General features: G+C 45.4%; 1 protein-coding gene across 1 annotated transcript; it reads right to left on the reverse strand.

The window, feature by feature from the left end:
* Nucleotides 1-6,224: 6,224 nt before the first annotated feature.
* LOC149360601 (uncharacterized) lies at nt 6,225-18,950 on the reverse strand. The gene is made up of 5 exons (XM_089567881.1): nt 18,909-18,950; nt 18,477-18,628; nt 17,594-17,664; nt 14,034-14,120; nt 6,225-6,343 (listed from the first exon to the last, which is right to left on the reverse strand). Exons 1-5 carry the CDS (start codon nt 18,948-18,950, stop codon nt 6,225-6,227), a joined length of 471 nt encoding a protein of 156 aa, XP_089424007.1.
* Nucleotides 18,951-23,085: the final 4,135 nt, after the last annotated feature.

Consider the following 23,085-nt stretch of genomic DNA (forward strand, 5'->3'; position numbering starts at 1 on the left):
GCGTCAATATTTCTTACACCGTGGCACGCGTCGCGGCGCACATTGGAAAGCCTCCTGTACAGTAGCGCCATCTCACGGTGAAGCGTCGAAGTTGGTACGAGATTTCCGCGGCCGCGGAGGCGCTGTTACTACACCTGAAATATTTCTTACACCGTGCTCCTGTATATTGTTTTCAGGAGCCTTGACAAGCTCCTTTTCGTTATACCGTGACGTATATTGTCAATACAATTAAATATTTAATGCTAACAAGCAAGCCGAGGAAAAGCAGCCGTTCTTGAAGTAAGGGCGCCCGCAAACTGTACTACATCGAACGAATACGCTGTCCCTTAAAGGAATCGCTCGACACAATTCCATTCCATCTTTCGATCGTTACTGTCCAACGTGCTGGAATAAGAAACATTTCATCAACGGTTCTACATTTCTCTTTAAAACGTCCTGGAAATAAAGGGGGAAATACGGGTGTGAGAATTCAAGGAAGCGCCCATCCCTTAGAAACATCTTAGATTAATCTCAAAGAGCCTGGTCCTCTGTGCGATTAACATCTGCCATTTCTACCTTTGCAGTTTGTATTCACGTGAATAAGTGCTGCGACGAAACAATCACAAAGCCAGTATTTTTCGTTCCTACCCTTGCACCTGTTGCTTCGGAGCCGATGACACGCTGATGTGGCGCATATCAGTTTTCTAAACACGAACACACGCAAAAAAGACGTTATGCTATGCAACCTTATAATTATTATTTGAGAATTGTACCACATACTATTCGGTGGGAGATGCGGCGCGTATACCGACAAGAAGTTAGATTTCGGTTCTGTTTTCACGAAAACAATAAAATTTTTAGAGGGTAAGCGAAGAATTTAAGCTGATAAACCGATTGCCTTCTGTGGTCTTGGATATCAGATCAAGCTGCACAAGGCAAGAGTGCGAGCGATAAAGATACGACCGTGAAATGGGTTTCTGTTTCACGTTTTACTCATTTTACCGCGAGACGGCGGAAAATCAATCGGGCTGCAAACAACCCTGTGCGTGGCTGCATCAATGGCGTTGGCGTGTTTTTCGCAGATTACGTTTTCTTCAAAATCCAGCTTCATCGTCCGCTTACGGTAAGTCTACACGTTTACATTTTATTCATTTGGTCTCCTAAACCACTCTAAGCAGAGCTGTGTGTGCAGAACAGATTATGTGCGCAGTTACAAACGTCCTATCTTCGTTTCTAAGGCGGAAGCCATCGGGCTCTCGACTAATGCCGCTTATCTCTGTGCCGCTGTCTTTACTAACGCGCGGAAAGGCAGTCTGTGCGATGCCCTTGATGATAAGCCGCTCCTCGCGAGCTGTCTACTAGATTTTTCGTGTTTCAAGGTAGATGCACGGCCAGAAATGTCGTTTAGCCTGTGAATGACGGCCGAAATGGAACTGTGTGTTAGTTAGCGCCGTGTGAGCTCAATTTACTTTGCACCTCCGAAAACGTACTTACATACAGTCTCGTTCAGTGGTGGATTACATTTATTTTCTTATCTTTGTGTTATCGCCTGTCTGGACCATGGAGTGCTGTTCTTTTGGAGGTGTGCATTGCTTGCTACGTATGGACGCTCGCTCGGTGCTCGTCGTGGACGCCGACGTTTCAGCAAAGTTGTCTTGTAACGCTATAGACTGGAGCGGGAGACGTTTGTCAAAGTTGTAGTCAAGCGGCGCTGGAGGAATGCTTGTAGTGTGGTGGGTGAATAAAATTCGTTGCTGGCGCGAATGGCCGGCGTGCTCAAACACCGCGAAGAACCCACGAGCTCCATCCCATCTCCCCTTCGTTGCACACGTATGGATTCGTCCGTGTCTGTCATCAGAGACGTTGGCCGCCGCCGCTGGCTTGCGGGCACTTCATTTTGAAAGCTGGGTAAAGGTCGGCTCGACAAGAGGTGGCTTACATTTCATTCCGAGTGGTTCGTTCATGAATCCCGCTCGCGCGTGCACAGATTTCTCGAATGCCATTTGCGCTAGAGGCAAAGTATGTGTTTCTGATTTCAGACTGCTACGTTACGAAAGCGCCGATGTGAGTCGCCGCTTATTTGCGCCTAAAATTAAATTAAGCTCTCGTGTTATTATAGCTGCGCCTGTAATTGTTTCATTGAAATATTTCCTCCTTTGAGCACGTTCAATGCTTTCGCTGATTTTTCTAGCAGCGTTGGGTTAGGCTACCTCCATGCAAGAAACACACCTCTTACTGCGCTGTTGGGGCTGCACTTGAAGGAAAAACTAAGTGAATTTTCAGACGGTATTTTATCGTGACAGTAATTTGCTGTCTCAACCTCGCGACTGCTTTTGAAACGGCGCAGCTGCTGCCTCTGTGTGCTGTATTAGTATTCTGAATAATGAGCGCGGCATGGAAGCGCTGCAACCCGCTTGTTTCTAAGAGCGCGCGCAGATGTATGAGTATGCTGTTCTATCTTTGTGCTTCAAGTTATAGGCGCAAATCTGTGGTGAACTGGTTGCTTCTGCCTGCTGGTTTTGTATAGCTTGTGCCCGTTTGATTATTAGCTTACGTGCACTCGGCCAAATCTTTAACTGGCTCAGGTATTGCATCGCTAAATGCACCTTGTAAAAAGGTGCCTTTTGGCTACACTGCTGGCATATTCATGTTGTAATTTGACGCATGAGATGGCATTTCATAGTTTCTTTTTGTTAATATAATGTTTGAGTGGAGTACTTGCATGTTTAGATCAGAAGTTATCAGAAATATTCATCGTCTGCCGCTACGAAGAGCCGAAACAAGCGGAATACGAAGCAATGGTTCTGGTGGCGCATTTGCACTAATCTGGGTAAACGACTTGTCCGCCATGAAAGGAGTGGTACTTTACCCAGAGAATGAGGCCATATGGACCAGATCCATTTCTGCGTATGCCGCTTCTTTCAGCTGTTCGTAGTGGCAGACGAATGTTTCTGATAACGTTGATCTAAACACGCAAGTACTGCACTCAAACATTATATGAACAAAAAGGAACCACGAAATGACATTTCACTCGTTAAATTACAGCATGAATATGCCAGCAGTGTAGCCGAAAGGCACCTTTTTTACAAGGTGCATTTAGCGATGCAACAACCGAGCCAGTTAAAAATTTGGCCGGGTGTACCAGGCTTCACGCAGGGTATTTTGAAGCGCTTCTTCTATAGCGGTTATAAGAATAAATGCTGCAATATTCTCCTTTTTTGGATCCCTGTGTAAGGTGCACTGAATCTGTATTTTATGGAGGTGGCATTCTTAACAGCTCCTTGCGTGTCAATGCAGATATGTGGCACAATTGTTCGAAGTCTTCTGTTACAAATAATGTAAAAGGATTGCCATAAAGAGGTCAGTATTGGCTGTAACATTATTGCCATACAGAAATCAGTATCAGTACTGGATTTAGAGTAGAGTGCTCCAGGGATTAGGGGTCTTTGTTACAATGTTTTATGACGACGCATATAATCTTTCGTGTATTTGCTGATATGATTGATCCGGCGTGATAGCTCAGTGGCTATCATGTTCGTATGGCGACCTGAAAGATGCAGGTTCGATTCCGGCCTAGGCGGTCGCATTTTAATAGAGGCAAAATGCTAGAGGCCTGTGTACTCTGCACAGGTGGTCGAAATTATTCCCCGGCCTTTCACTTCAGCGTCTCGTAGCCTGTGTCGCCTTGGGTCTTTGAACCCCATAAAACCAAACCAAAAGATCAAGATTGCCTTTCTAGAATGGCATAGCCAGGATATGCCTTGCATTGTAAAGCACATGTGTAGAGATGGAATGGGAATTTTTTTTTCAGTTCCTCTTATATTATTTTTTTCCTTTGTGCTGTACAGGTAAACATGCCCGGATGATTTACTGCAGACAACAGGCCACAAGAATGCTTCTGAGGAAACTAGCCGGACTGTTACTTTCAACTTTTATGTTACTGTGGTGCATTCTTATGGTGCATGTATTGCATGTTCCCAGCCTGGATAGCTTGGAAATAAACTAAATTTGTAAGTATATTGATTGTTTCATGTGTGAACTCTGTCTGGTGACCTTTCTCAGGGATTGTAGACAGTCTATAGGCAGTCTATAGATAATGGTCTACTAATAGTTTAGTAGACAGAGGTCTATAGACTCTCTATAGACAAAGGTCTATAGCACTGCCAGGCCACACACCTATGGAATGTCTATAGACAGTCTATAGACATATGTCTACTGGACCAGTAGACTTTTGTCTGTAGACTGTCTATAGACGGTAATCTACAGGAAGTCTATGGCCATAAGTCTATAGGTCGTCTATAGTCCGTCTATAGACAAGTGTCTATAGACGGTCTATAGACAGCCTATAGGAAATGTATGACCATAAGTCTATAGATCGTCTATAGACTGTCTATAGACCTGTGTCTATAGACTTCCTATAGACTTTCAGTAGACATTTGTCTATAGACTGTCTATAGACAAAAGTCTACTAAAAGTGTATGGCCATAAATCTATAGACTGTCTATAGACCAGTCTAAAGGATTTGTCTATAGACAGTCTATAGACTTCATAGACTAAAGTCTATAGACAGTCTATGGACTGTCTATAGAAATTTTTATAAGGGTTTTTGTCACATAAGTAATGAAAGCAAAATGCGCTTAATAGTAAGAAAAATATTTTCCGCGTTCTTTGACAGTCAAAACCTCTCACGCATTTAGTTTACAGCGCACTTTCTTGAAGTCAGGAAAATGTCCGCTCAGATCTGACAACAAAGGAAGAACTGTTCGCTGAATTGCGGGGCTTGGCAATCCAGAATTCGAGGTAGGTTTTACTTATTACTGAACAAGACATATCGTGAATAACTGAGGCTGGCCCATTGTGTCCGGTGTGGGAACGGTTACTGATAATATTTCACGTTATGTCGATTCCTTGATTGTATTCTTCCTCCTAAGTTCTCTTGTTTTGGTAACAGACACCACTCACTTCCTTTCTGATGTCAATGACATTAATATTCCACCAGGCGCACTGCTAGGAACCTTAGATGTGGCTTCACTCTTTATAAGTATACCTCACACGGATGGTGTTCATTCCGCAATGACCGCCTGTGATGAGCACTACCGTCAAAAATCGGTACATAACTACACTTTAGGCACAATTTTGAGACTTATACTTCAGCGTGACAATTTTTAAATTAACGGAGCCCATTACATTCAGGTTAGTGCAACTTCAATGGGCACCAGGATAGGATATAGTTATGCTAATATCTTCATGGGCTGCCTCGTAACCACATTTCTTGAGAGCCGTTGAGAGGTAGTTGTTAGAAAAAGAAACAATGTTTGATTCTTTCCTGTTGTTGGCGCCTTTTGAAATGGCGTATGCCCGCGGAAGGGCTTAGTACAGGGCTTGTTGCAGGCCAAAACAAGAGGCGAAATAGCAACTCTCTGCTGTTTGCTCTCGACTACCTTTGGGAGGGGTTTGGGACCGACGCTTGTCTTCTACCGCTTCCTGAGTGTTGAAGGCCAGTCTTCTCTGCTTCAACCGGAATAGTTATTTCCTAATGCACACACATACAGCGAAGTCACACGGCACGGTAAATATGCTCACCTTTCTAAAGTGTACGATGTTGCGAAAAAATAGGCACACTATAAAGTACTGTTGCAAGAGGAAGTTATCTGCTGCGCAAATGGGCTCACAAAACTGTTAGTTTTCTTCTTTATTTTTACTCTGGCGAGCAGCATATGTGAATGACTTTTCTACTCTGTTTGAAAGCATAGAGATAAAAGGTAGAAATTAGTAGGACTGTTAAACATGGCCAGAAGTAGGGCTAGAACCCGAAATAAACAAACAACAATAATAATCCACCCCCTGCGAGCGTGCGTGCTGTCGCAGAAAGACTGTAGCTTCGTTCGAAACATACCCAGAGTGTAATTTATAGCGTCTGTGCAAGATATGATCGGCTCCAATTGAGGGAATCAAAGTTTTCATTCTGCCGTTAGTGACGGACAGTCGTTACCATTCATTGACAGTCCAAAAAGTTTCCGATTTCTCATCAGCAGGGGGGGTACCACAGCTTGTCATTTTTAATCTTTAGTCCCCAAAGACGAAGATTCGTGTGGTCACACTGGTTAACCAGGGCAGGGAATACGCACAAAAACAGACTTTCGAATGCCAGGCTGATTTTTTGGCTTTATTCGTGAGAAAATACACTCGCACTTTGATTTAAATGGATGTGATCCGAAGGCATCGGATGTCAGTGGGTCGCTATTTTATTTGCAGGTATCACTCTTGTACAGCACCACGCCACCGCCGCACTTCTCGTTGAAAGCAGCGCTGCATCCTTCGGAAACATCGTTCACTGTTTCTGGTGTCACCCACTGCACACATACTGAGGAAAAGAAATAAGAAGGATTTCAGTAAGATGTCGCTTTAGTACGTCCCTCTATGGTCACTTTTTTAGGATTAACATTTTTAAGATAGTGATGACTGAAGTTTGGAGGCAGAAGGGAAACGAGAACAGCCCTGATTTTCCTCTCGGAGACATGTGCACATTTTGTATCGATCTCATTATGAGCTGCTTACAAAGAAAACGTTCCTTCATCATGGTGCTTCACAGTCCTAAAAACTGTTTTGCAACAAAATCAAGTCCGCAGTTTTTGTTGTGCGTCGTATCTTAGGACGACATAAGAAGCCCTTATACAGGGCACCTACCGTTTGCCAAGTTCCGGCGTTCCAGTAAATACCGACCACGGTCACGTCGCGCGTAAAGCTGCTCCGGACAAAATGACCATAGGAGACGGATCTCCCTAGATTAGGAGCGTCATTACGACACTTCCTGGAAATTGTGCCGTTTCCCGAAGCACCTCATTTGAGCGGTTCTTCTGGTACGGTAGTAGCCCGCATTGTCTTGCAAAATGTCAAGTAAAGATCCTATGGAAACCTAACGAGCCGCTGTATACCAATGACGTACTTTATGCATATTTCACAGCTTGAGTTTGAGAGCCATTAAAAGTGGTTGCTATAGGTGCGGCTTCATTTATCATAAGGCTGATGCGTAACACACTATTTTAGCGCGTAAATTATAAGGTAGACTGAAATAAAGCGGAAGTGCTGCAAAAAATCGGCCGTCTGGTGTATCAATCTTCCGAAGAGGTAAAATGTTTTGCTCATAAGACATCTATTTTAGCGCCTATATTGTCAGGTCAACTGAAATAAGGGGAAGCGCTACCAAAAAATTGACCGTCCACTTTACCAACCTTTCCCGAAAGCACCTTGTTCTACTCATAACTTGGCCAATATCCGAAGTTTCAGAGCGTAGCAAAATGTTCTCTTGTCGACTGTTTCCCAATAAACGCAAGCACTCCGTGCCGTGGCATTGTCCTCTCATCGTGGTCTTCCTCGCCGAACTCATCCAGTGGTTCTGACCATGGTAAAATCCTGTTTTGTCGATAGTATGTTCGGGAAGCGCGAGCCCTCCGTCTCGCGCTCATCGTCGTCTACTGCGTAGCCCAAATCCGTCTCTAGTCGACTGTATGCAATTTGCAATACAGGTAGTCCCGCCTGGTTATGGTCAATCCCCCTTGCGGGTACGCGCCATTTTATGCGACCAACAACGAGAACAATAAATCAATGTTTTCGCACTGATTTCAGAGAGAGGAAAATGTTTTATGCACAAAGTGGTTGAGTAGGCCCTCATTCCAGGAGCCTATTGGTTTTTTTGGCCGCTCTTGTCAGGTTTACCAGCGAAAGCTGGACTTCGAATGTGACCTGAACAGCGCCGCCGCCCAGTCTTCAGATGCTCGGTTATTGATTCTTTGTATAGCTCGGTTTTTCTGCCTTGACCATATCACATGGTATAAGTCAGCCCCTTCACCGCAGAAGGCGCAATGCGGATCGTACTAATTTGGAACCATATAGCGAAATTTGACAGGATTTATGTAAGTATTCGATATCAAGTTACTTAAAGGTGCACTGAAGAGGAATCTGAACTCGCCTTTTTGCCGCGGGAACTCGATCTACATCTTCCGAGCATTCTTAGAAACTTCGACTTATTGCCCTGTGTGGCCGATTTCTCTAATTAAATCGAATTAACGTCCGGCTCCCGCCTTTATTTTTGAATTCTCCCTCGTACGGTGGGCGGAGTCGACCAACGCATGGAGTGCCTTTCAGCCAGCTCCGTGGAGGCTTTGCTTTCGCTTTATGTTGTTTTTTAGGTTTCTGTGAATAAATAGTTTCATTCGCAGATAATATAGCCGCAAAATAAGCCCGCAGAAATAAAAATACGCGCGGACTATTTATTTCTGCGGATTACTACGTATTACTCCGCCGATGGCAGAGCGGCAAGCCGCCACGGGACTGGGTGAAAGGCACTCCGCACGTTGGTCGACTCCGTCCACCGTACGAGGGAGAATGCAAAAAAAAAGGCGGGAGCTAGACATTAATTCAATTTAATAAGGGAAATCGGCCACACAGGTCAATAAATCGAGGTTTCTAAGAATGCTCAGAGCGTGTAGATTGAGTTTCCGCGGAAAAAAGACGAGTTCAGATTCCTCTTCAGTGCACCTTTAATATTACCCGTTCCGCCCTGTTTAGATCTTTGCTTGGTTCGGCGGATTGTTTCTTCATTAATCTCAAACGCTGTAGCAAATCTTTATAACTTAAAAGCAGTTCAGAATAATTATGTTGCTGCGAATGTTGGGACACCCGGGGTAATAGCGCGCGTGCAGTGGCGGGAGCGCCTTCATTTCCAACATCCGCAGAGTGTCCTGCAGTCAGGATGGCTGTGGATATAAAGTGTCTACCTTCTTTACTTCTGAGTATATTGTTATCGTGCTTACCAATCCTTCCTTTTGTATAGTAACGGCATGCAGTCAGAAAACACGAGACCTTCCCGCAAACCATCGCCCTGGCATTGAATTAATGTCCGATTAACTAATTTTCCGTGCGCATCCATGCATGCTATTGTTGATATCCCGTACACCGATCCTGCCGCGTCCACGTAAACTGCCTTTTCCATTGCGCCCCATGTTCTCCTGATGGGGTTTGCCTTATCCTTTCCTCTTTCCTTATGATATTCGGTGCGCATATTTCTCGGAGTGGGCTGCACCTCAACCTTGCTTCCAAGCTGATCTCCCAACTCCTCTATTTCCTCCGTAGAGCAAATGCAGGGGGGGGGGGGGGGGCGTAGTCTCTCGAGTACGTCCCTTCCTGTCCTGCTTCCTGACAGCAGTATCCTCTGCGATACCGAATGTCCTTCATTAATTCTGCCAAGAGTATTGTGAGTCCCCATGTGTAGTAACCTTTTTGTTCCCGCGTTGACCGGGACACCATGTGCTCTTTTATAGACTTTGCGTATTATGATGTCCAGTTTGTTCTCACTTTTCTTCCATTTCAGGTATGGTGCTGTGTAAGCTATCGTCGTCAAAATAAAAGCCTGGATTAACTCCATGGTTTCTTTTCCTTAAAGCCCATGCTCCTGGTTTGATACCGTACTAATCATTCTCGCAACTTGCTCAGTTGTTCCCTGCAATCGCCTAATGACTTCCGCGTTGTTGCCCTTGGCGTCTTTTAACAGACCTAAGATATTTGCATGTGACACTTCTTCAATTTGCGCTCCCCCTACAAATACTATCAACAGGATCAGAATTTTCTTTCTTCTGAAATATTGGTAACAACAAGTTGTTGGGTGCGCACTGTAGGTCGCAGCTATTAGCATATCGTTGCGCGGTATCCGGAGCACATTGTAGCCTTTCCTGCATGCTCCCAGTTGACCCTCCGGAGGTCCAAATCGTAACGTGGTCAGCATATAATACGTGCTTCACACCCTGTATGCTGTCTAGCCTACTCGGTAGCCCTAATAGGGCAATGTTACCAGGAAAGGGGAGAGCACTGCCCCCCGCGGTGGGATTTTTCTTCTCCGACATTGAGCCTAACTCTTCGGTACGAGAGATATTCTTCGATATAATTATACGTCCTTGCACCACAATTCCAGTCCTGAAACCTTTTGAGCTTGATATCATGTTTAATATTATAAAATGCATCTTTGAGCTCTAATGCTAGGACTGCCCGCGTCTGATAGCCTCTAGGTTTGCCGATGATTCCTTCTTTTACCAGTAAAAGTACTTCTTCAGTAGAAAGGTTTGGTCCGAACCCGAACATTGTAATTGGGAAGAGGCCACTTTTATCTAAATGTCTGTGAAGTATTTTATATATAACTTCTTCCATAAGATTTCTGGTGCACGATGATAGCGATATTGGCCTCAAATTCTCAATATTGATCTTTTTTTTCCGGGTTTCGGCATAAACAGGACTTCGGCCTTCTTCCATTCTTTAGGAATTTTATCATCGTAACTGCGTTTGCTAAAGGATTCTGTAATGGCCTTGAGCGACATGCCGCCCAAGTTGCCTAGCATTTTGATGGTAACCCCATTCTACCAGGACAGGTATCCCTCCTCATGTCCAAGAGTGCGGCATGCACCTCCCAAGTTGTCATCTCCTTGTCCATTTCCTCATTCTGTGTGCCCGTGTATTCTTCCATCTCCACACAGACATCCTACGATTGTATGTATAATCCTTTAAGTTCTGCAATGAGCTCCCTTTCGTTCCCCTTGAAGTTGTGTATGGCCTTCAACAGGCTTGCTTTGTGCTATGTTTTGCTGTTTCCTAGGTCCATCAGGCATCTTTATATGGACCACGTTATCTTCAAGTTGCTAATGAAAGTGTCGCAGACCTTGTGCCAGTTAGCCTTGGCCAAATTCGAGGCATACTGCTCCGCGTGCTCTGCAAGCTCTGCTGTTGTATTCTTTATTTTCCTGTTTAGCTTCTGCCTCCTCCACCTCTTTGTGGGACCTCTCGTCGCTTCCCATAGCTGCAATAAACGCGGGTCAATGGCCGGGAAGTCTTCCGATATCTTAATCTTTTTGGTCTTAGTTGCCACGGCCTCCAAAACCGTTTTCGCCCATGCCACATAACCTTCAATGCTGTGCTCCTCCTTTTCGCTCCCTCTTCGTGCTGCTCTTTTTACACTTCACTGCAGTCTGCAGGATAAAGTGATCGCTTCCCAAGTTCCCCTTCAAATTCTGCCGGGATGCATGTCTTAGATTTTTACCTCGGGGTTGATTTCAGACTAGTGTCCGTAGAGACAGTACTCCCCACTCGAGCAGGCTCGCTTCAGTCTGTTAGAATCGTTACCACTTCATTCCTGATTGCATCTGCTAAGTGTTTTCCCTTCACAATATCATACGAGTAGCCACATAAGTATCTTGCGGCTTTTAAGTCCCCTGCACTTTGCAGTAGACCGCCATTAGCCGCACTGGTTCGAATGTAGTAAGTATTCTGTGTACATTTTTTGCAAGGGCGCTGCGGCACCTTCCTTCATGTCGCGACACAATTGGGCACGTGGTGTAAAGCCTTTTTTCACACCTCAGTCACTTTAGATGAGCATTATATACATTCTTTGCCACTTAAGTACGTGCCTCTCAGACAATAGTCTTGGTTGTTTTTTCGCTGTTCGCTCCAAAACACGGATAGTATGAGCCAGGGGAGTAGAGGAAAAAAACCGCATGATACCTTTTCGGGTCCGTGCGCGTGAGCATACATATACTACTGCAATCATAGTTGTCCCCGCTGCATACTACTATCCCATCTTCTTGGTTTTTATTTGAGACAAAAGAAGTATTATCGCGAATGGACGTCAGCAATGTTAATTGCTAAGAATGCCGCCTGATGGCTGTGCAGTGCAGATATCAAGCTCGTTGCGATAGAACGGGGGCGCAAATGGATGTCGGCACAAGAATGAGAAAAAACATCCGCGCATTAACTGTTTGTTCTACAGAGATTAGACATATATACACACAAAACTGAACCATGTATCAAACCACTTCCATTCTCAGCTCTGTAGTGGCAAAATGTACCACCTCCGCTAGCAGGAGAAGCCACTAGAAAGAACACGTGGGTGGAATTTGCAACCACACTGCTAACAATGCAGTTGTGAGCCAGTGCTAAGTGATATTGGGATTAATGGCAGGTGTAACAATCAGGTGGCTCGCGGAATGCTTGAGGCATTTTTATATCAAGAAAAGGCAGCATAGTTGTTAGCGAAACTTGTGCGGCTCCTCCAAGAAATAGCATTCTCTTTCTAGCTAATTTACTTGATGACATGATTTGTCCTGATGTCATCGTTTGCTCTAATCAAGTTTGCGGGGCAGAAAAAATGGGTGTTATTTGTTGCTGCTGTTGTATTTGCTATTATTGCAATTATTTCTATTATTGCAAAGATTTCAGACTGCTACTGCTTCATTTCTGTGAAAGTGGTATTGCTATAAATGATTCACTCTGTTTTTTCGATGTGTCCCATCGCTTCAATAAAGGGGCTTTGATAGGAGCCGTAATAAAGTTTCGGTATGCGTGGGATGTTAAAGCACGCCGCTTCAAAAATATTGTCCAGCAAGATTTTTTTTAATGCTCTTTGTAGAGGCTGAGTTATCTGCACGAAAAATTTAAGTTACAGCATCTGCTCGTCTTCCTCTCTCCTCTTGTCGCTTTCTACACGCTGGAGCATTGGCGCTCCTTCACCGACCCGGCCTCAGCGAGCGGAGCTCCCTGAAACGCCGGAGCTACGCGGCATATTGGCCACGGCCGTGGTAGCTGCGTGACGTCTGAAAGAATCTAACCAGTCGCAATCTCTCAACTTGCATGCGCAGGTGCGAGCCACGGAGGAGGGTGCGAACTTGAAAATGTCGCCGGGAAGGTCGTTAACTTTCGTGCGCTATTGTGCGTTCTCTGCTGCATGTAGAAGTGTATTATTTGACTCAGATTTTAATGACAACATATTGAAGTGGCTGAGGGAGTTGATTTCCTCTCATCAGAATGTGTTTCAGAGCCCCATTAAACGGCAATAGTAGTATCAACATAGAGCAACGGGCGAGTTAATATTGCATCTTGAAAGAAAGAGCGCAAATAAAACCAATGACCAGGAAAAGGAAAGACACATAGAACCGCCAACTTTACAACCGGTTGCTTGATCGCAAAAACATGAGTAATTACCTAACCGCCGCGAGACAAGCTCATATCACCTTCAAAAAACATTAAAATGAAAAGTCATTGCAGGATTCGTAAGCACCTGCAGGTGTCCGTCACGTCCAGATAGTTTTATCTCTCGCTTAGACAGGGCGGCTATAGGGCTCCTGACCCACGAGTTTGCTTCTTGGAAGATATGACCTGCTTCTACAACAACATAACAACACAGCAAAACAACAAAACAGTGGCGTCAAAATACGGACTGCATTGGCAGGTTTTGCAATGTGTGACCAGTTTCGAAGAGCGGGAGCTTCCCGACAAATCTACGGTTCTGACAGGCATTCCATCTGGCTATTGGTCCCACCTAGAAATGGCAATGCAAGAATGGGATCCGGTATATTACGCTGATCTTTCACTGCCTTCCTTCGTTTTAATTGCTCTGTTTCGCTCTTTCAGGAAACAAGAGCTGTGCATTACAAGCGGAAGATAGGACGAATGGTGTAATACTGTGGGTTCAAAATCTTTCTGGTTGTTGGCTGGGTTTCGACCAATAATACGATGTGTCACATGATTGAGTTTGGTGTGTATATATGCCCCATCGCTGTCGAATAAACAGCTGGTAGTGTGCGCATGCGTGCCACTTGGTCCGTCGTCGTGCTGAGACGTTTTCTAACATGAACCAAGTCGCTGAGCAGTGTGTTATTGTGAATATCTACCACATGGGGCTTTGAACACACAAAAATACCTTTCCTAGATTCCAGGGGTCCTGTTCATCATTAAGATTTAAATTATTTCCCCATGGGCACAGCTGTAGTATCCTTAAAGTGTTAAGAAAGGTCTGCACATTCATGCTAATGGCTGCGCTAAGACTAAGTTCGAAGTATTTCGGTTGTATTCAGAGTGACGACTCCATTAATTGCACAGAGTTCCAGGAATTCTCTCCCGAGTTTCGAACCACGCTGGCTCGCGCCGAATGTCGCCGCTAAAAGAGTGGAGAGAACCTGTTTTTCAAAATCACATACGATTAACCTGTTTTTAAAATTCAAAGCCGAAACACTCACCTTCCTGCGATTCGACAACCATCGTCTCAATCAAGCAAGTCGCATAATCACTGTAAACTGCCTGCGCCGGTATAGGGTTTGAAGTATCTGAAAAAGAGAGGAAAGGTAGGATATCCACGTTGATGCAACGCAGCGCGTCGGTAAGCAATTACTCTCGTTCCAAACCATGCCTATTTTGTGTACCTGACTATAATTTTTCCTGGAAATAGTGTCTTCGTCTATTCTTACACCAAAAAAAGTTGAAAACTGTGGCCTTTGCTGCTAATTTCCTCTAGCGACGCAACAAGGACAAGACAAAAAACACAGGACGGGCTCTGACTACGAACTCTTCATTGTTTCATAAACCAGCATTATAAATTCCAGTCGGCTTTAGCACGTGATACGGTTGGCCAACCGACAGTACGAAAGACTGCCCCAAAACGCTCGACGATCTTTATAAAGCGATAGAAAGCAACAACAAACCCCGTGCCCGTGTGATAAGAGCCCAAACAGCCAACCCACTGTAAATACAAGCATTTCTTGTGTGCTGATGACCTTTGATCGTCGACCGTTTCGAGGCCATCTTTCACACTGTCCACTGGTCTACTATATCCCGTAGTTTTGAGTCACTGGTACATATCGTGGTGGTTTATGAATCGAAAAAGAATTGGTAGTAAGCGCCCGTTCTGTATTGTGTGTTTTCTCGTTTCCTAGCTTTTTTCGTCGCGCTCGATTAATCTTTTGCAACAATGAACCAGCTAGCGAAGATACAGTTCTTGATTTGTAGAGTCGAGAACACACAGTACGTTATGGACTGCACAAAGAAATGCTCTTTTACTTGAGAAAATTTCTGAAGCAATCAGAAAGTTAATAATTTCGCTGATTTCTTGTAGAGTAAGCACAGGATGTCGGCAAAGCGTATGCCAGAAAACAGGGTATGGTAGAACAAAAGATCATTTGAACAGAATTTAGTTATCTCCACCTGAGTGTAATTTGCATGGTCATGTAATGCTAGACATCTTTCTTCGCATTCAACGCAGTTAAAATTCTGCTGTCCTGTTAGTCAGCCAGGGTAGGAAACGAAAAAAGCGTCGCACGTAGCTTACATGAAAGAATTGTCTGGAAGCGTATTTGTACCTAATAGCGTACTGGCATCTGTTTTGGAACTGTAGTTTTTTTCTTTCATGGGAACTTGACTGGTTTAAAGGAAAAGTTGGCCCGTGCGGCCTGCTGGCAAAAATTTACAAAAACCGATGCCATCCCTCAAAATTTAACCTCGAAAACACTTTCCCAAGGTAGGATTTAAAATTATAGCGTCTAGCATTGAAAAGTAATGCATGAGCTTGAGGAACACTGTGGTGCAGGGTTCCGGAATAATTTAGATAGTCTGAAATTCTTTACTGAAATCGCACAGGACGAGGGTGTTTTTGAATTTCACTCCTACGGCTGGATCGAACCAGTGACCTTTGAATCAGCAGCCGAGCGAAAACTCCACTTTTTTCCCGTGACGGGCCTAACCCATCTGGGGTCCAACCCGACGGGCCCCAGAATCCTACTGGCAGTTTGAACTGGAAGAACTGAGTGGGAAGCCAGAAAAAATGGTAGGTGGTCTAGAACGGTGCATAGCATTGTGGTTCCGTTTCCGGTACTTTTAGTAGCCTGCAGGCCGGAGTTTCATTTACTATAATGAAAAGATGATTGAACGTCGCCATCAACGAGCAGCTTTACAAAACTTTCTCGCACTTGCCGTTCCTGAACTTAAATAGTTGCGGATGACGCACTACTTAAGCTCTTACGAACTCCTGAAAAGCACTGCTGTCATTTTTATTCGTGTTTTCCTTAACCTCCCCGATAAACACACACTCCAGATTGGTGTGTACTTCGCAAAGCTCAAATAAGGCCTAAAATACAAAAGTTTTTACTAAATTTCTATACAGACTGTACTTAGAAGCGCCTTATCTAGAACTGGAATGTAGTGATAAAGAAATTACGGTATATTCTGCACCAATAGAGAGTGCAGAAAGCCCAAACTTTATAGCGTGCTAGTTGGTATAGCATGCTGGTATAGCATGGGCTAGTTATATATAGCATGTCAAATTTTGAAAGCACACGCACAGACAAACAACAGGAGAAGAAATGGGACAAGCGCTGCTCCGAACTGGTTTTATTCAGACACTTATGCAGCGAACAACCCGCCTTTGCAGTCACAGCCTGTATCGACTGGCAGAACGCGATCGCACTAGGGAGAACAGACGAAGCGGATACCTTGCTACCATAGAGTCAAATAAATGATGGTACATGTCTACATCAATTATTATGGTAATGAAGTGCGTGTACGAACCACCAAAACGTGCTCACACATTTGCATCAACTCTCTTCGAAGCACATGACCGGATCTTTCGCGCAAGCCTTATGCCCCAAGCATAAATAAGTTACAACGGCTGCATTTTGTTTTCAAGCCGTTCTTTACCTCTTCTATGATTACACTCTTCCCTATTGCACAGGAGCAGCCGCGGAAGTTCCTACAATGGAGTGGGATATTAGTTCTGCTTTTTGCCTCGTACAGAGCATGCCTGTTCTCTGAGGCGGTCATTTGTACGCTAGGAACTTTGCACCATGCACGCTGTGCACAGCTCAGCGGGGCATCCGATATCCGAAATCTGTGCAGCAGAGAACATACGCGTTTGGGTGCTTGTTATGGCAGCCAGCACAACGACGGGACCTTTTCGAAAATTCTGCATAGCTGCGACAGCTTACACGGCGCAGGGAACACCAGCATTGCGCCATATTGAGAGGGAACTCTCTCCCGGTTATGCGAGTTCGTGCTACTAAGACAATCAGTTTTCTGAACCAGCGCTTTCAAAATTTTGCAGGCTTTTTAATGTCTTACCGAAACTTCGCAAAACAGACACTTTGGCAAAAAGGCCGATCTGTGAATGATCGCTGGAATGAGCACGCTGTATCTATGGGGTGATCGCCGCCATAAAGAAACCTCACCCTTAAGTGCCAACACCGCCAACATTGCCAACAGGGCAAATGCGAGCCAAACCTTCATGAATGCAGAGTCTGGAGAAACATCGGGAACAGTTCTCGCTAGAAATTCTTGAAGCCTTTGCAACCAGTAAAAATAGCGCCGATCGCCTCTCTGTTAGTTTGCTGGCAAGGTCGCTAGCCAAGATAATTACCTTAACCATGAGTTTTCTACTCCTTTTCTGTTCCGCTGTCTGATATCGTCTCCTTTGTTCTTTGAGTGTGTTCTTAATGGTTTCTACTTGTACTATTTCTTCTCCTCAAAACCTAGTTTTCCAATTTTCAGTGGCGACGTTACAACAAGCGTGCTCGGCTGTCGTCCAATAGAATGGCCGTGCTCAATTTAAAGCTGATCGCGAACTTACGAGATACGGCTTGCAAAGTTACCAGAATTCCGGGACCACTTAAAATCGCCTCCGCCTAGATGCGATCAATCGAGATAAATATGGTCGCGTCTTGCATTGCACACAAAGCGATAAAGCCGGGCACCGGCTGCTTTGAAGAATTAAAAAAAAATAAGTACAAAGATTCGCCGCGCCAATACTGCTTACCTGAATTTATAAAGCCCACAGCCATGTCAGGTGCGTCTTTGCCGAAGACGTACTCAACGGGGAAGACTTCGCTGTAAAAGAAAAGTACTTTAGCAGCTTGTTCGCATTTTGCATAGATTTTAGCCATTAGAACTGTCTACGTCAAATCTGTTACGTACATCGCGTTATATTTGAACGCTCTAAAGAATCCTCGACACGTAGTCACCATAATGTTTGTTTCCACATCTTTTGTAATAACAGTGACCTCGTTTTTAATAAACCAAATGAAATGCAATGAAAAGACTTGACTCGATTCCGGCGTGAATCATCAGGTTCTAGTTGAGCAGCGCCAGTGTGTCTTGTCCAACACGCTGCAACTAGTCAAGCATGTAAATTATCAAACTACTTAGCCGAGAATACTGTGCAGCACTTTTCCTGCCTTCCGACAGCAAGCTAAAACTCCGGCTTGCTGCAGCAAACTAGTACTAAATCAATTTTAAACTTCATTATGACTGCGGAAACCTGAAAGGAGGCAGGGAACACTCACAATGCTGCAATGTTTTTAATAATTTGTTAAAATACATGCAATTAATATTATGGCCGCCGCAGTAGCTTATTGGTTAGGATGCTCGGCTGCTGACCCGAAGGACGCGGGGTCGATCCAGGCCACTGCGGGATCGGGAGACATTAACGGGGATCGGGAAGGTGGAGAAATTAACGACGCTACATCAGCACTGATTACTGTCTGATGAGGCGACAAAATATTCATTATTCGAACAAAGAACGCATAGATCAATTGCGCGTCATGGTAGCGCACATTCGCTCTTCGTTCAAGTTCCTGGGACATTCTTTCTCTAGCCTAAGTGTCTGACTGGTTCAAATCTGCGTAGAAATATAAACTTACTCCGGCTCCCCATCCTGTCCTTTGACATGCCATGTGTAGGTTAGTGTCCTAGCAGAGGCATTTATTGCTGTGAGTTCGCCCGTCACACACTCGAGCAATGGTAAATCGGCTGTCGCTGCAAGTAGTACTAGATTGGGCAGCGATTCACAAGCCTGCAAGAGGGAAGAAAATCTTCAGGGCTCTGAAAGAAGTACTCTTCTGCTTGCGAGCACTTAAAAAGAAAAGTTGAAATAGCTGTTCCTGAATTGTCTCTACGGTGATTAGAAGGCTGGGCCTCTTTTTGCTAGGAAAATACATGCATGAAATGATATTGCACGAAATATTAGGATAACATTTAAATCGGGTCACAAGAGAAAGCTGAAGATGTGCAAAGAATTAACGGCACAAAGATTATCCCTGAGCACAAAAAAAAACGAATAGAGCCCTTTGTACCAGTGCGTCTTCTCCAGGTAGTTGTGCACTAGCTCCCGCCATGGTTACCCCCCGCCCCCCTCCTCCCCTCAACTTGCAAAGCCTGCTAGCCGTGCAAAGAACAGATTTTGTCTCATGCCGCTGCATAACACAACCACAATGGGGAGCATGCGTCAACGATGTGTAGAACGCTACATCGACGCAGTTCCCTGCCTCGAAGTCGACTTCTCATAGCAGCCTCTGCTATTTAAAGGCACCGCTTGTGACTGAAATAGAGTCACATAGACTTGCCAGCAAAGTGAGTACGAGCGCCTTGCTAGAAAACGGTTGCGTACACTCTAAGAACTGCTACTCCTGCATTAAGAGTAAAAGAGCCTCGCTACTCCTGCAGGCCTCAATCTACTCTCTCTACAAACGAGAAAGAGTGAAAGGTCCTGTTCACTCCTCTTGACAAAAGAGTAAAATGGCATTTCCACTCCTGCATACCCCTAGGGAGTCCAGTGCTTGTTTTACTCATCCGCCCTTACGGCCATACAATCGTAAGGGCGCGCTAGCTTCTCGGGGCCGGCCTGCCAGCCTGGATGCCGGCGTCAGAAAAATGCACTGGTATTGTTTGTTCACGACCAAAGCTCTGGGATAGAGTATCATTAGCCAATGTCGAGTTGTTGGTAGAAGCGATAACAGCCATACAAATTTCCTCCCATAGCCGCTTTGCTGCTGCTCTGGAGTTCGCCTGGCCTCTGCTATAGCTCCGCTCCTGAAGGGGTCGCGGAAACCGAGCATATATTTATTTCCCTATGACGCGGGGTTCAGAGTAAAACGGTGCCGAGGGTAGCACCTAAGTGCTGGCCAGTTTCTAAGCGCATTCAGCTACAGCATCTATGTGAAATCGGCTAGGTTTAGCGACGACAAGGGCAGCCAGCGAGCAGCGCACAGTTCGTCGCCCGGCGCGATCGCGGGCGCCGTCGTTGCCGAAAGCTCGGCTCGCTCAATGATTCGCTCCGTAGCTTGCGAATCGCGCACGCAAGGCTGGAAAATCGAGCAGCGACTGGCCTGCGATTGAGCGAGCCTTTATGCCCACGTTTGCAGCACAGGTGAACAAATTTAGCACACATGTATGCATGGAATATCGGCGGCGTTGCGGCGATTCTTAAGCTCGTCCTCGACGCCATCATCACCGTTCGGGTGGACCCGAACATATCTTTATTTCACTACGAGACATAGTTCACAATAAAACGTACTTACAATGCAAAGAGTAGCACCTCAGCGCTAGCCAGTTTCAAAGCGCTCTCAGCTCTGGCATCGAAGTGAAACCTCCTAGGCTTAGCTACGAATACGGCAGCCAGGGAGCAGGCCGAAGCTCGTCGCGCGGCGCGCTCGCGAGCAGCGTCATAGCTGAAAGCTCGGCTCGCTCAAAGATTGGCTCAGAAACTTGCGAATTGTACTCGCAAGGCTGGCAAATCGAGCAGCTAGCGGCTGGCCTGCGACTGAGCGCACGTTCGCAGTACAGGTGAACAACAATTAGCGCACGAATGCTTGGGATACCGGCTGCGTTGCGGCCACGTTAAGCCGATTCTTAAGCTCGTCCTCGACGCCATCGTCACCGTACGTGACACACAGGCTGAGAACTTGAATTCGAGTACGTGCTAAAGTAAGCTGCTCGTATTTCTCGGAACAATCTGAACTCGAAAAGACAGTTGCTTCTGTCGGCTTCCATGCATGTGGGCTCTTGCTAGTGAAAGTACACTCGAACAGGATGCGGCGAGTGCGGGCCGCTGTTGCATATAAGCTAAAGTGTGAAGCAAGTATCGTCGTAGTTCCGTAACGCAGTTGATATCACAGTAATCCGCTTGTACGGGTCACATTTAAGCTCTGTTTCATGTAGATCTCCGTCGACCATGCCAGTGTCGCGTAGAGTAATGCATCGCAGCTGCTCTTTGTCCTACCGCTCGCGTTGAACATATCCTTGATATGGACCAGTTTGCGATACGGTGCGTTTCTTTGCCTTTTTTGTCGCATTTAAGGGATTTTCGCTGCCATCAATCGAAATTGCATTCCGTCAACAGCGTCGTCTGCGCCGTCGTCTGCTAGGACACCCGGGGATGGGATCACAGGATCGCAGCTTCTACAAACGACATGTCAGCAAAAGTATCTAAAAGCGCTTTGGTATTCGCATTTAATAAAGAAATAAAATGAAAAAATATAATTTGTTTTTGTTGCGAACACAATTCAAATATTAGTAATAAAAAAAGCGCATTTGTAGGTTTTTTCAACGAAGCAAAACTGCAGCCGTCGTCACGTTTTGTGTTATTTGGGTTTTCGTAGCATTGTTTGAGTGCTCGTGCGGTGGACGTGTATGAAGAACACAAGTGTGTTTTGGAAACCAACGACGAGAATTACGCCCTGTCAACACTGGTGATTTTGAACGGGTAAAGCCCTGAAGAAAGGTAGCGCTACGACTTCTTGTCATCTGGAGAGGCAACGAAGAAGAATGTGCGGTTTTGCTAAGCCTTGATGAGCCGTCTGAACGGTGAGTCCCGTGTACGTTTCTTTACTTCTGATCTCTATTCGCACGCGTTATTAGTGTGCGCCTATATAGGGATGGCAGTGCAGGCAGTCTGCGTGCGGTTGCCTCAGCTATAATGCGTTAAGGCCGATTCACACGACGGTCCGTTCGCCCGCGGCCCGCGCACTACGTATTCATGCGTCACCACATTGAGAGGCGCGCTGTCGGCCGCGGCAGCGGGCGAACGGAAAATCGTGTGAATCGGCCTTTACCAGAAAAGAACGGGCGTATAGGCCGCATGGCAACTGTTGCTCCATAGTCTCTATCTGCGTTTAGTACTCGGGTGCCGCGGTAAATAAAAATGCCACCAGTTATCACAACAGAGTTATGCGGTCGCTTGCTAGCGCTGCGAAAAACAACAGACAATGTTTACTACATTCCAATAGCATAGATTTGTGCTACATAGGAGAGGATGATGAGCGTGCAGTGCCACGTTAGAGAGCGCTCTTGCTAGGCCAGCTGCGGACCGAGAAGGGAACTGACAACGGTCGAGTTGCCTCGCGGCTGGTGCCCGTCGGATTGATTTGTGCTACTTAGAAGATGACGATGAGCGGCAGTGCCGCGCGACAGAGCACTCGCGCTAGGCCAGCTGCCAACAGACAGTGCTCAGTGTGTGTACTCGTGGGATTAGTGCTTACGCCTTAATATTTGTCATACAATTTTTTCGGGGACAATGATCGCGTGTAAAAGGCTGGGGCATATCCCTTGCCTAGTCATTTGTAAATTTTTATCTGTGCTTCCCCATGGAACAGAATTTGACACAGTATTATGTCAAAGTTAGATCGTTCTTGCGTCTGCGCTGAGGTGTAGGTGTCGATGCTTCCTCGCCTTCAGATTTTGAGAACTGTTTGGGATGCAACTGCGCACTTATTTAGGATTTCAAGCTTTTTGCTATATCCCTCGTTTGTGCGGCCCGCTTTCAAGTCGTTCGCTATATCGGTGATGGTTTGTTATTGATTTTCACTTTCTCTTATTTATTCTTGGTTGACTGCCACCAGCTGTGCTGCCGGCGATTCTCCGCGCTCGGAACTATTCCCAGGCACGAGACCCTACCCACAGACCTCCCTGCACCACACTGACCAGTTTTCTTCGGTATTTTTTTCCCTTGCTCTTACTTGCATTGCCACTAGGCAGTTTTTATTTCTGTGCAGATTTGTTAAATGCAATACCAATTTTCGTTTCATGCTGTGATGTGAGATATCGTGCTTCTTGCTAATGAATGCATGCCTTTTCCATCCTCTCATCATTTGTGCAAAGCAGACGGGTCTACTGGTCGCTACGTTCAATTTAAAAATACCTTCGGTGCTGCTGCAAAGCACCCTAGTAGTAATAAAATCCTGTGCATGCTATATTCGAATAGTTACGCTCTTTTCATCATGCGTAAAAATAGTGGTATTCCAGCCTGCTCATCTTTCTATGCGGGTGTGACAGTCATGTAAATCTACTGAAAAAATGTATATCGGTGCATCACATACAATCTGTTCATTTCTTTTGTCATGGGCCCTCTCATTGCTTTTTGTGTTGCTATGTTACTACCTTATTCTAAATTATGAAGCAGTAGACAATTTCTTCTCTTGTCATTCTTGACATTGTTACGGCCACTGACAACAGTTGCTCTGACATATTTATTTG

Source organism: Amblyomma mixtum, chromosome 2 (genome assembly GCF_055824585.1).
Source record: "Amblyomma mixtum isolate Tamu chromosome 2, ASM5582458v1, whole genome shotgun sequence".
In the NCBI taxonomy this organism is placed as follows: Eukaryota; Metazoa; Arthropoda; class Arachnida; order Ixodida; family Ixodidae; genus Amblyomma; species Amblyomma mixtum.